This window comes from Aptenodytes patagonicus, chromosome Z (assembly GCF_965638725.1).
Source record: "Aptenodytes patagonicus chromosome Z, bAptPat1.pri.cur, whole genome shotgun sequence".
Classification (NCBI taxonomy): Eukaryota; Metazoa; Chordata; class Aves; order Sphenisciformes; family Spheniscidae; genus Aptenodytes; species Aptenodytes patagonicus.
In genome coordinates, this window is record NC_134982.1 from 72,517,291 (window position 1) to 72,530,407 (window position 13,117).

The following is a 13,117-nucleotide window of genomic DNA, read 5'->3' on the forward strand; positions in this document are numbered from 1 at the left end:
CACTATTGTTCTCACTTCTCACCAGGTTGTGTTTTGTACTCTTCCCCAACTTGTCTCTCCCAGTTCTCCTCCTTCCCCAAGCACAACATTTACTCCCCAGTGTTGCTGCCCCTTTGGCATGGTTCCCTTTCAGTCTGCCTGTCCCTCTCTTGTTCCTTGAATCCCTTCCCCCCTCATCCTTAATGTCTCATACCAGTTGGTAGTGGTGATACATACAGTAGATGCTTGGAGAAGTTCTAAAAACCCCCCTGGAGGAGAAGGGTGAAGAGGTGGCTATCAGTATGGGAGGATGGCTATAAACACAGCCTTGTGCTTTAAAACTGTCTTAGAACTAGGGGGATTTGAGCTGCTCATGAAAACAAGTTCAGAGAAGTGACACATCTGCAAATGACTCTCCTGGAAGAGGAACAGCTAGAGAAAGGAAGAATATGGGATTCTGAAAGACCCTCTTCAAGACCAATACAAGAAAAAAATACACAGTTCTTACGTGCTTTATTGCTGCCTTGTAGGTTGTGAAAGGTAATACTGAAATAAACCAAAATTTGGTAGTCCACACTGTTGTAATTTGAAGAGGCAGTGACTAGAGAAGGAGAGCAGAAAGCATGTGGATAGCACAAGTTTTGTTGGGAAGAATGGTTTTTGGTAAGCAGTGTTGCTAGAATTTAGTCTTTTAAGAGTAAATTCCACCAATATGTTTGGTGTAGGCCTCTAGCTTTCTTCAGTGGCAAAAACATTCAGGACTATATCATTTTTCTATCTCTGCCACAAGCCGCACATAAGTCTTTTCGGAAGCTATGTCCTGTCTGTGGGGATTTGGAAGTCAAAGGACATGAACTTTGGATTCATCAAATGCTGTTTATCCTTCTCCCAGGAAAACTTGGTATCTTAGCCTCCGAAGTCAAACTCCGTAGTGTGGTAAATTATGCCTGGAGTTGACCTTTTTGTAGTTGTTTTCCTCTTGAAAAGCATAAGCATGAAGAACAGGGCTTTTTCAGCTCAGTATCCCATGATAAGAAAAAAAGTAATGTATTTTTCAGGAGAAAGTCCTGATACTGTGTAGTCTGATGCAACAGGAAAAAATAAAAGACATTCGGCAGTGACGTGTCAATATTATAAAACAGGCAGTAACTCCTTTAAATACCGAAATTTGTTATGTGCATCTGTTCTATATTAGCAAGATTTTTTTATACTAAATAGTGGTGTGTAGACTTCACTTCTATAACTGGGTCATTTTCTAATATTTAAAAATTGGAACAGGAGGGAGAAAGAGCTTTGTCTAACTTTAAAAGTGATTATAGTCAAGCTTCTTTCCAAGGCTAGTTAGGCAAATCAGACTGGCATAAGACACCCCTTAACTTTCATGTTGTGGATGTACACTTAAATTAGTTGGAGGTGTTTTTCTGGATGACTAGTTGTGGTCAAGTAAGTAGCTGTTTGTTCTTTTGTTAATGTGTCTCCAGAAGCTCATGTGCACGAAAGCCATCTTTCATCAGGTTGCAGTAAAAGTGACCCCTGTGAGGAGGACAGTGACAAAGTTAAACGTGACTTTTCACTGATAAATGGAGCTTGTTTTGTATGATGGATAGCCAGATTACCGTAAGGAAAGCAGGGCTGAGCATACTGTATATTTAGCTAAGGAACTTACTTGAGCATAGGACATTACTACTGGTCTGTAGATCTAAACTCCTCCTTGAAACCAGTTTTTTTTAAGAGTGAAGCCTACTTTTTGCAACATTTGGCAGGTTTTAAGAAGTGGAGAGATCATTAAAAAAAGTCCAGTTAAAATTGCTAGGGATTCTTTCAGGCCAGCTAGTATCTAAGAGAGCAGACTACAAAGGCAGTTCGAATGAAAACAAGTACAAAAACTTGGATGAGTGTTTTTATTCTCAGATGGTTGTCTACCCTCTGGATTGCTAGAGAAAACAGTAGAGATTTTGATAATGTTGTGAAAGTTCATACTCAGAACATTGGCTGTGCTGTCAGTAACCAGCGTTTGCAGTGTTTTCTCAAGTTGTGTTAGCCCTAAAGAAGGTCACCCAGGACACAGTGTGTCTTTTGGTTAAAATTTGTCTATGCTAAAGTCACCATGGAGATCACTCTGACAGAAATCTGTTTCTAAAAGAATTTCACTTTTTCTCATGTTTAATCCAGGGTTTAAAGGAGTGGATCACTTTCTGACGTGTGCTATAGTCTCAATGCAATGGCAATAGAGTTTCAAGGATACTTTAGAAGTGAGAGTTGATGATATTTAAATGTTCCTTATATTGTGACAAAAAAAAAAAAAGACAACAGACACAACCACTAAGTTGATAATTGGAAAACTGAAAAGCCAAATCCACCTGGTAATACTACTTTTCATATTTGAAAAGTAGGAGCATATAAGAAAGATCTAGAGAGACTTTTTACCACGGCCTGTAGTGACAGGACCAGGGGCAACTGTTTTAAACTGAAAGATGATAGATTTAGGTTGGACATAAGAAAGAAATTTTTTATGATGAGAGTGGTGAGACACTGGAACAGATTGCCCAGAGAAGTTGTGGATGCCCCATCATTGGAAGTGTTCAAGGCCAGGTTGGACAGGGCTTTGAGCAACCCGATCTAGTGAAAGATACTCATGTCCATGGCAGGGTGTTTGGACTACATGATCTTTGAAGGTCCCTTCCAACCCAAACTATTCTATGATCTTACTTATTCTGTCTGTCTTTCTGTCTGTCTTTCTGTCTGTCTTTCTGTCTGTCTTTCTGTCTGTCTTTCTGTCTGTCTTTCTGTCTGTCTTTCTGTCTGTCTTTCTGTCTGTCTGTCTGTCTGTCTGTCTGTCTGTCTGTCTGTCTGTCTGTCTGTCTGTCTGTCTGTCTGTCTTTCTACAAGCATCCCTTGTACAGGCTTCCCTTCACAGTCACAGCATGGCTGGGGTTGGGGGCAGTATGGAGATTATCTAGGCCAACCCCGTGTTCAAGCAGGGTCAATCAGAGCAGTTTGCTCAGGGTCATGTCTAGTCGGATTTTTACTGTCTCTGAGGATGGAGACCTCAAAGCCCTCCCTGGACAACCTCTTCCAGTCTCATAGTAGAAAAGTTGTTTTTTTTTTTTCCTTAGGTTTAAATGTAATTTCTTGTGTTTCAATTTGTGCCCATTGCCTCTTGTCTGTTCACCTTTACAGCCTCCTATTATTTACTTATACATGTACATAAAACATCCCCCCTCCCCCTGCGATCCTTCATTCTCCAGCATGAACACTCCCAGCTCTCTCAGCCTCTCCTCATATGAGAGATACTCCAGTCCCACCATCGTCTTCATGGGCCCTCCCTGCATTTGCTCCAGTACATCCATGTCTTTCTTGTACTGAAGAGCCCAGGACTGGGCACAGCTCTCCCGATGAGGTCTCAGCAAGGCTAAGTAGAGGGGGAATAATTATCTCTATCAACCTACTGGCGATGCTGTTACTAATGCAGCCCAGGATGCTGTTGGCTATCTTTGCTGTAAGGGCACGTTGCTGGCTTACGGTAAGCTTGATGTCCACCAGGACTCCCAGGGTATCTCTGCCAAGCTGCTTTCCAGCCAGTCAGACCTCTGCCTGGGTTATTCCTGTCCAGGTGCAGGGCTTGGCATTTCACTGTGTTGAACTTCATGAGGTTCCTGGTGGCCCATTTCTCCAGCCTGTCAAGGTCTCTCTGAATGGCAGCATGCCCATCTGGTGTCTCAAGCACTCCTCCCAGTCTTGTGTCCTCTGCAAACGTGCTGAGGATGTACTCTGTCTCATCAACTAGGTCATCAGTGAAGAGGCTAAACACTGTTTGCCCCAGTATCAACTTACAAGAGTACTCCACTGGTGACTGGCCTACAGCTGGACTTCATTCTTCTGTAGACAACCCTTTGAACACAGCAGTATAGCCAGTTTTCAGTCCACCTCTCTCTCCACTTACCTAGTCTGTACTTCATCCATTTGTCTATGAGGCTGTTAAGGGAGACAGTGTCAAAAGCCTTACTAAAGTAAATAAAAACAACATCCAATGCTCTTCCCTTATCCACCCAGCCAGCTCTCTCATCATAGAAAGCTACCACGTTGGTTAAGTGTGATTTCCATTGATAGGTCTGTGCTGACTACTTCCACTCCTTAATATGTTTAAAAATGGTTTCCAGGATTAGTTGCTCAATCACCTTCCCAGAGATCGAGGTCAGGCTGATCAGCCTGCAGTTCCTCAGATCTTCCTTCCCACCCTTCCTGAAGGTACAGCTGATACTTGCTTTCTTCCAGTCCTCAGGAACCTCCCACAAACCACCACGACCTTTCCAAGATAATCGGGAGTGGTCTTGCAACATCAGCCAGCTCCCTCAGCACCCGTGGGTGCATTGCAATAGACCCATGGACTTGTGCACGTCCAGTTTGTTTAAACGTTCCCTAGCCTAATCCTCCCCCACTGAGGGTAAGTCTTCCTTGCCCCGCACTTTCCCACTGGTCTCAGGAGCCTTGGGATTGCTGATGGCCGGTCTTACCAGTAAAGACCGAGGCAAAGGCGGCAATCGGTGCCTCAGCCTTCTCCATGTCCTTTAAGTCCAGGTCCCCGTTGCCATTCCCCAGCAGACCCACATTTTCCCTAGTCATCCTTTTGCTGATGACGTGCCTGTAGAAACCTTTCCTGTTGCCCTTCACGTCCCTTGCCAGAATCCGCTCCATATGGGCTTTAGCTTTCCTAAGCCCATCCCTGCATGTTTGGACAGTGCCTCTATATTCCTTCCACCTCACCCAACTCTGCTTCTGCCTCTTGTGCGTGTGCTTTTGACGGCAGAGTTAAGTCAGGAGCTCCTTGTTCCTCCTTGTGTGCCTCCTGCAACCTTGCTTTTAAAATAGTCACTTAAATAAGAGAGAAACTTTGTCATACAGTGGGCTGTACCAAACTGAGTCTTAACTCATCTTTGTGAAGGGTGAACCTGAAATCCTTAACTCTTCACCCTTTCAGAGCTGTCTGTGCAACAACCTGTGCTCCATGGTTTGAGCACGGATTTGATAAGGCTTTAGTGAAATGAAACACAGCAAAGGGTTGTAGTTCTTCATTTGCTCTACCTTCTTTCTTCTAGCTTTCCTACTGTTCCAGTATTTTCTCCTGTCGTCTGTACAGTTAACCAGCTATTTTAAGGACTTTCTTTGGAAGGATGCTCTCAGAACTGGCAGTGCTTTGGGAGCTGTTCTGAAGGTGATGGCACTCTGTCTTGGTTTTCAATCTGTTGAACTCCCCAGTAATAAATGCAGTCTTGAATGGTAAGGATGAAGAAGTGATAACATAAGCAGTATAGTTATATATAAACAGTTATATCAAAAGCCAGGATAAAACTATGATTACTTGAAATACTTTTCACGCTTTCCTCCGCGAATGTACCCGTTTTAAATTAATAGTAACAAAACAAAAATGAAAAGATTCAGCCTCAAAGCTTGTGATGAAGAAACAGTTCAGTGAGTTAAAAGCAGGTTTTTAATAGTTCCATTATATGCTTCCTATTCAGGTAGCTTTATGATTTGAGGGGTGTGTTATTGAAATACAATAATTGTTTCCATTCAGGTAAACAAACATTAAAGATATTTGATGGGAATGATGCAGTGAAACGCAATCAATTTCGACTGATTTCAGTTCCAAGGATTGCAAAAAATGAAGAAGTTGTGGTAAGATATCTGGTGAAGGTCAATATTCCAGTGTGATAAAGAGGCATATGAATGTATATTACAATAGTCAAAAGCTAACAGTTTTACAAATGTAACTCAACAGGAACAAAATCTGTAAATGAACTATAATATCACAATGTAATTTGACTTCTTCACGTGGTGCTCTTATTTTAGAGCATCTGAAGAAGTGGTGGCCTACATATCTATAGCATAATGGGGACCACAGCATATCACATGTTAAGCAGTCATTCTCCTTCCCTGTGTGACACTGAAGTCTGATTTTACTGATGTGAGCAATACTGGATAATGAGCTCCTTAGATCTTGCTCCTCTACTATAGCATTTAGTGGTTTGACGGTTATCCTGGACAGCCACCACTGTTGCACTTCAGTTAATCAGCTTTGAAGACTGAAGCATGCCATAGTTACCTCCACTCCTTGGCTGTGAAAGTAATGAATTATTGACCACATAGTGGCCACTCCCTAGCTTTTCCAGTGCTCCATCTGGGGTGGAAACTTGACTCAGTACTAAATCAAATGTTCTGCACAGATCTTAATTTACTGGGCTGGGCAGAGACCCCATGCTGTGCAGAAATGAAGCCCAGAGGGGATATGGGGTGGTGCACAGTAGAATTGAGCATGGTGGGGACTAAAGTCATAAAGGACTTGGCACAGGAGTCTGGAGAATTTATTACATCAGAATTTTGACAATTTAAACCTACCACTCATTAACATTTTTATCCTGATATTGTACTCAAAATCAACAGGAATTTTGAAAATGGTTTATAGTGTTCTGCATGTCAAAGATATTCAAGGAACATTGTGTACAGTGCTGAAAACACTTTTATTTAGGAGTGCTACTTGCCTTTCAAGCACATTTTATAAGGCTGCTGCTTATTATACCAGAGCAGGTTAATATCAGTTCTCATAAGTGACTTACTGGGCTGTATTCACTGCAGCATCTGTGTTAGCAGAGGTGCTGCAGGCGTGGGCCAGTAATGGATGTAGAATTCTGTGATTGCTTGCATCTTCCAAGGACAGCCTTTACCTTTCCTCTTCATAGGTGTGTGGGTTCAGGGCAGCCTTGTGGCTGAGAAGCTCACTGATTTTCAGCATCCCCTTAGTGTAAGAAGATTGAATATGCAGAGTTGGGCACAATCAAGTGTAATTTACCATTTTCCTTCTGGCGTAAATTTTGCATGCAGTGAGTGTAGCTTTATTGGTACTGAATTTTTACGTTTGATCTATGGAGTTAAAATGACTATAACTTGACAGAAATACTGTGGGCTGTGTTCAAGTCCATCGATATCTCAAGTTTTCTTTTTGTATCTTCCACTAAAATTTGTTTTCAAAACTTCACCCTTGTTTTGTTTTTTTGCCATTGCTGTTCATCCACTGTTCTGCACTTAAAACGCGCATTAAAGGTTGGTTCCATAAGTAAGGTGTTTATAAATGTCTATGACTATACAGTTATTAACGGTGTCTGGCTATACAGGTATTAACGGTGTCTTTTCAAGAAAATGTTAATTTATCTTGCTGTGTTGTAGGAGGCTGCTTTGAGGGCATACTACATAATTGATGACCAGCAGGAGTATGAGCTTCAGACCTTTACGCAGCAGGCGCTGCTGTCTGATGATGTTATCAACAGGAACGATGCTGCAGAGGACAGTAACTTGGGCTCAGTATTCCGAGAATCCGTTCCTGAAGCTTGGATCATCAGAGCCAAACCAAAGGACGAGGAAGTGATCAGAATTTATCCTGCCTGGCTGAAGTGAGTGTTTTCCTCCTTTATCACAAGGTTATCCTGCTTGGCTATATTTGTCCTCTGTAGTCTAGCCCGGTGTGTTTCAGTTATTGAAGTTGCACAAGTGTAACAGAGAATGTAGTTTCTTCTTCTGTATTTCAGGATTCTTCTGTTTATTTTTCTGAATGAGTAATATACATATTATTCATTTCCATGCCTGGAAACGTGCTTGTGGGTTTCTTTACATGCATGGAACATACTGTGCGACTTGTGTAGTTCTATTATTGTGCGTTTGGCCAAGAAGGTGCAACTTCACATTAACTGCATCTGTAAACAAATGATGACATACATGTCACTTGAAAGCTTGATGTTTTTTTGGAAGAAATATTAAGTAGGAAGAATTCAGTGTAACTTCTGATGTGAGTATAGGAGGGAAAAAAAGGAAAAAAATTCTGTTCCATTTACCACTGAGACAATATACGTTTTAAGCATATTTAGCAGTGGAAACAAGAGTGGCTGGTGACCTATTCATTTCTTAAGAGCAGTGGGATAAAATTTAAACATTTGTTCATTTTACTCATGCAACTATATTGCCAAATTTTATGAAAGACTTGCAGGTAATTTTGTGTATAGGAAGAAGCCAATCTGCAGTGCTACAATTGTGATGACCAGTTCCTTGAGATGAAAGTCTTTGCTTGTCTATGGGGCTAATACTGCATCTGCCATGAGCCTCAGTGAACAACTTCCTTCAACAAATAGAAATTTCAGCCTACCCCCATAGAAAATTTGCCACTTAGGTAAGAAGGGTACACACAGGATAGGTCAAATGATTGTCCTAAAATAAGTATTTCTTTTCTCTTTAGAGTGGGAATGGCATATGTTTCTCTACGAGTAAATAAGGATAGCACTACGCAGACTGTGATCAAAGAAGTGCTTCCATTACTTGGAAGGCAGGTAAACAAAAGGTCATAAGCATGTCCATATACCACCTGAGTGACCCTGAAGTGGGATGCGTATGTTTTTCTGTTTAGAAAAATTATAATCAGTCCATTCACAGTTAATGTGGATGTCATTAATGTTTGGTAGATGATCTCTTGTGACTGGTATGATGCTCAAAACTTTCTGCAGTCCTGATGGTAGACCTGGTTGCTCCATACTGGAAGTTGCCATCAGTCTTTCTGGGTCAAGCAGGTTTACTTGTATGAACACAATGATTCTTGGTGTGCAGTATATTTTTTCTGGTTGTTTATGTCTTGAGATATTTAAAATACATTTGTATGTAACTACAGTGCTAATCTTACCTTGTTGGGAAACTGGCAGTCACTGTTAGGATGATCATGCTTGTCTCCTACTTCTTTGTGCTGCTCTGCAAAGGAAATCATAGAATCATAGAATATCTCAAGTTGGAAGGAACCCATAAGGATCATTGAGTCCAACTCCCTGCTCCTCGCAGGACTACCTAAAAATAAACCGTATGACTAAGAGCATCGTCCAGACGCTCCTTGAACTCTGACAGGCTTGGTGCTGTGACCACTTCCCTTGGGAGCCTGTTCCAGCGACCGATCACTCTCTCAGTGAAGAACCTTTTCCTAATGTCCAATCTGAACTTCCCCTGGCACAGTTTCATCCCATTTCCTTGTGTCCTGTCGCTGGTCACCAGAGAGAGGAGATCAGCAGCTCCCCCTCTGCTGCCCCCCTTGGGGAAGTTGGAGACTGCGATGAGCTTGCCCGTCAGCCTTCTCTTTTCCAAGCTGAACAAACCAAGTGACCTCAGCCACTCCTTGTAAGTCTTGCCCTCTAGACCTTTCACCATCTTGGTCGCCCTTCTCTAGACACACTCTGATAGTTTGATGTCCTTCTTATATTGAGGCGCCCAAAACTGCACACAGTACTTGAGGTGGGGCCGCACCAGAGCAGTGTAGAGTGGGACAATCACCTCCCTTGACCAGCTAGCTATGCTGTGCTTGATGCACCCCAGGACACACTTGGCCCTTTTGTCTGCCAGGGCACGCTGTTGACTCATATCCAACTTGCCATCAACCCAAACCTCAAGATCTCTTTCTGCAGGGCTGCTCTCCAGCCTCTCATCCCTCAATTTGTATTTATAACCAGGATTACCCTGTCCCAGCTGGAGAATCCAGCACTTGCTCTTGTTCAGTTTCATACAGTTGGTGATTGCCCAGCTCTTTAGCCTATCAAGATCTCTCAGTAAGGCCTCCCTACCGTCAAGGGAGTCCACAGCTCCTCCTAGTTTAGTATCATTGGCAAACTTAGAATCATACAATCATCATAGAATAGTTTGGGTTGGAAGGGACCTCTAAAGGTCATCTAGTCCAACCCCCCTGCCGTGGGCAGGGACATCTTCAACTAGACCAGGTTGCTCAGAGCCCCATCCAACCTGACCTTGAATGTTTCCAGAGATGGGGCATCCACCACCTCTCTGGGCAACCTGTGCCAGTGTTTCACCACCCTCAGCATAAAAAATTTCTTCCTTCTATCCAGTCTAAATCTACCCCCCTTTAGTTTAAAGCCATTCCCCCTTGTCCTGTCGCAACAGGCCCTGCTAAAAAGTTTGCCCCCATCTTTTTTATAAGCCCCCTTTAAGTACTGATAGGCTGCAATAAGGTCTCCCCAAAGCCTTCTCTTCTCTAGGCTGAACAACCCCAACGCTCTCAGCCTTTCTTCACAGGAGAGGTGTTCCATCCCCCTGATCATTTTTGGGGCCCTCTTCTGGACCCGCTCCAACAGGTCCGTGTCTTTCTTATGCTGAGGGCTCCAGAGCTGGACGCAGTACCCCAGGTGGGGTCTCACCAGAGCAGAGTAGAGGGGCAGAATCCCCTCCCTCGACCTGCTGGCCACCCTTCTTTTGATGCAGCCCAGGACACAATTGGCCTTCCGGGCTGCGAGCGCACATTGCTGGCTCATGTCCAGCTTTTCATGCACCAGTACCCCCAAGTCCTTCTCGGCAGGGCTGCTCTCAATCCCTTCATCCCCCAGCCTGTATTGATACCGGGGGTTGCCCCGACTCAGGTGCAGGGCCTTGCACTTGGCCTTGTTGAACTTCATGAGGTTCACGTGGGCCCACTTCTCGAGCCTGTCCAGGTCCCTCTGGATGGCATCCCGTCCCTCTGGTGTGTCAACCACACCCCTCAGCTTGGTGTCATCTGCAAATTTGCTGAGGGTGCACTCGATCCCACTGTCTATGTCATTGATGAAGATATTAAACAGTACTGGTCCCTATACGGACCCCTGCAGGACACCACTCATCACCAGTCTCCATCTGGACATTGAGCCGTTGACCACTACCCTCTGGATGCGACCATCCAACCAATTCCTCACCCACCGGACAGTCCACCCATCAAATCCATACCTCTCCAGTTTAGAGAGAAGGCTGTTGTGGGGGACCGTGTCAAAGGCCTTACAGAGGTCCAGACAGATGACATCTGTAGCCCTTCCCATGTCCACTGAGGTCGTCACTCCATCACAGAAGGCCACTAGGTTAGTCAGGCAGGACTTGCCCTTGGTGAAGCCATGCTGGCTGTCTCGAATCGCCTCCCTGTCCTCCATGTGCCTTAGCATAGCTTCCAGGAGGATCTGTTCCATGATCTTCCCAGGCACAGAGGTGAGACTGACTGGCCTGTAGTTCCCTGGGTCTTCCTTTTTTCCTGTTTTAAAAATGGGGGTTATGTTTCCCTTTTTCCAGTCACTGGGAACTTCACCGGACTGCCACGACTTCTCAAATACAATGCATAGTGGCTTAGCAACTTCATCCGCCAGTTCCTTCAGGACCCGCGGGTGGATCTCATGAGGTCCCATGGACTTGTGCACCTTCAGGTTCCTTAGATGGTCTCGAACCTGATGTTCTCCCACAGTGGGCGGCTCTTCATTCTCTCAGTCCCCGCCTTTGCCTTCTGCGGCTTGGGCAGTGAGGCTCAAGCACTTGCTGGTGAAGATCGAGGCAAAAAAGTCATTGAGTACCTCCGCCTTCTCCGTATCCTGGGTAATCAGGTCTCCCGTTTCATTCCAGAGAGGGCCCACATTTTCCCTCGTCTTCCTTTTATCCCCGACATACCCATAGAAGCTTTTCTTGTTGCCCTTGATGTCCCTGGCCAGACTGAATTCTATCAGGGCTTTAGCTTTCCTAACCTGATCCCTGGCTGCTCGGACAATTTCTCTGTATTCCTCCCAGGCTACCTGTCCTTGCTGCCACCCTCTGTAGGCTTCCTTTTTGTGTTGGAGTTTGTCCAGGAGCTCCTTGTTCATCCATGCAGGCCTCCTGGCGTTTTTGCCTGACTTCCTTTTTATTGGGGTGCATCGCTCCTGAGCTTGGAGGAGGTGATCCCTGAATATTACCCAGCTTTCTTGGGCCCCTCTTCCCTCCAGGGCTTTGTCCCATGGCACTCTGCCAAGGAGATCCCTGAAGAGGCCAAAGCCTGCTCTCCTGAAGTCCAGGGTAGTGAGCTTGCTGTGCGCCCTCCTCGGTGCCCTAAGGATCTTGAACTCCACCATTTCATGGTCACTGCAGCCCAGGCTGCCCTTGAGCTTCACATTCCCCACCAGCCCCTCCTTGTTGGTGAGAACAAGGTCCAGCACAGCACCTCTCCTTGTTTGCTCCTCTACCACTTGGAGAAGGAGGTTATCAACGACGCATTCCAGGAACCTCCCAGATTGCTTATGCCCTGCCATGTTGTCCCTCCAACAGATGTCGGGCTGGTTGAAGTCCCCCCATGAGGACCAGGGCTTGTGAGCATGAGGCTGCTCCTATCTGTCTGTAGAGGGCCTCATCCGTTCGGTCTTCCTGGTCAGGTGGCCTGTAGCAGACCCCCACCGTAATGTCACCTGTCTTCTGCCTTCCCTTTAATTCTGAGCCATAAGCTCTCGGTTGGCTCCTCATCCATCCCCAGGCAGAGCTCCATGCACTCCAGCTGGTCATTGACATAGAGGGTGACACCCCTTCCTTGTCTCCCCTGCCTGTCCTTCCTAAAGAGCCTGCATCCCTCCATTCCAACACTCCAATCATAGAAGCCATCCCACCACATCTCCATGATGCCAATAAGGTCGTAGCCCTGCAGGTGTGCTCATGCCTCTAACTCCTCTTGTTTATTCCCCATGCTACGTGCGTTTGCACAGAGGCATTTAAGTTGGGCCCCCGATGAAGCTGTCTTACTGGCTGGAGTTCCTTCGTGCTGCTGGAGTTCCTTTGTGCTGCTCTTCAGGTGCTCTCCTGCTGACCTGTGATCCTTCTCCAGGCTCTGGGCATCTGTTGCTGGCCCTGGCATCAAACTGGTAGGAGTGGGATGGATTGAGGTTCCCCTCCCCCAGCATCTCTAGTTTAAAGCCCTCTTCACCAGCTTGGCAAGCCTATGGCTGAAGATGCTCTTCCCCTTCTCTGACAGATGGACCCTGTCAGCCCCCAGTAGACCAGGTTTCTCAAAGCGAGTCTCATGGTCTAAGTAGCCGAACCCCTGGCTGTGGCACCAGTCCTGTAACCATTTCTGACTCACCAGATTCGACTGGCCCTTTCAACCCCCTTCCCTTGGACCGGCAGGATTGATGAAAAAAACTACCTGCGCTCCTGAGTCCCTTACTGCTGCTCCCAGGGCTCTGTAGTCCTTCTTCATAGTCCTCAGATTGCTCCTGGCTGTGTCACTGCTGCCTGCATGAAACAGCAGCAGTGGATAATAGTCACTGGACTGTACGATGCTTGGTAGCCTCTCGGT

General features: G+C 45.4%; 1 protein-coding gene across 1 annotated transcript in view; it reads left to right on the forward strand.

The window, feature by feature from the left end:
- Positions 1-13,117, forward strand: part of DGKQ (diacylglycerol kinase theta) — a 100,892-nt gene that overhangs the window by 50,751 nt on the left and 37,024 nt on the right. Inside the window, exons 8-10 of the mRNA XM_076362166.1 lie at positions 5,555-5,655; positions 7,201-7,424; positions 8,261-8,351. Coding sequence (XP_076218281.1) covers positions 5,555-5,655; positions 7,201-7,424; positions 8,261-8,351 — 416 coding nt within the window. The remainder of the gene's footprint in view (positions 1-5,554; positions 5,656-7,200; positions 7,425-8,260; positions 8,352-13,117) is intronic.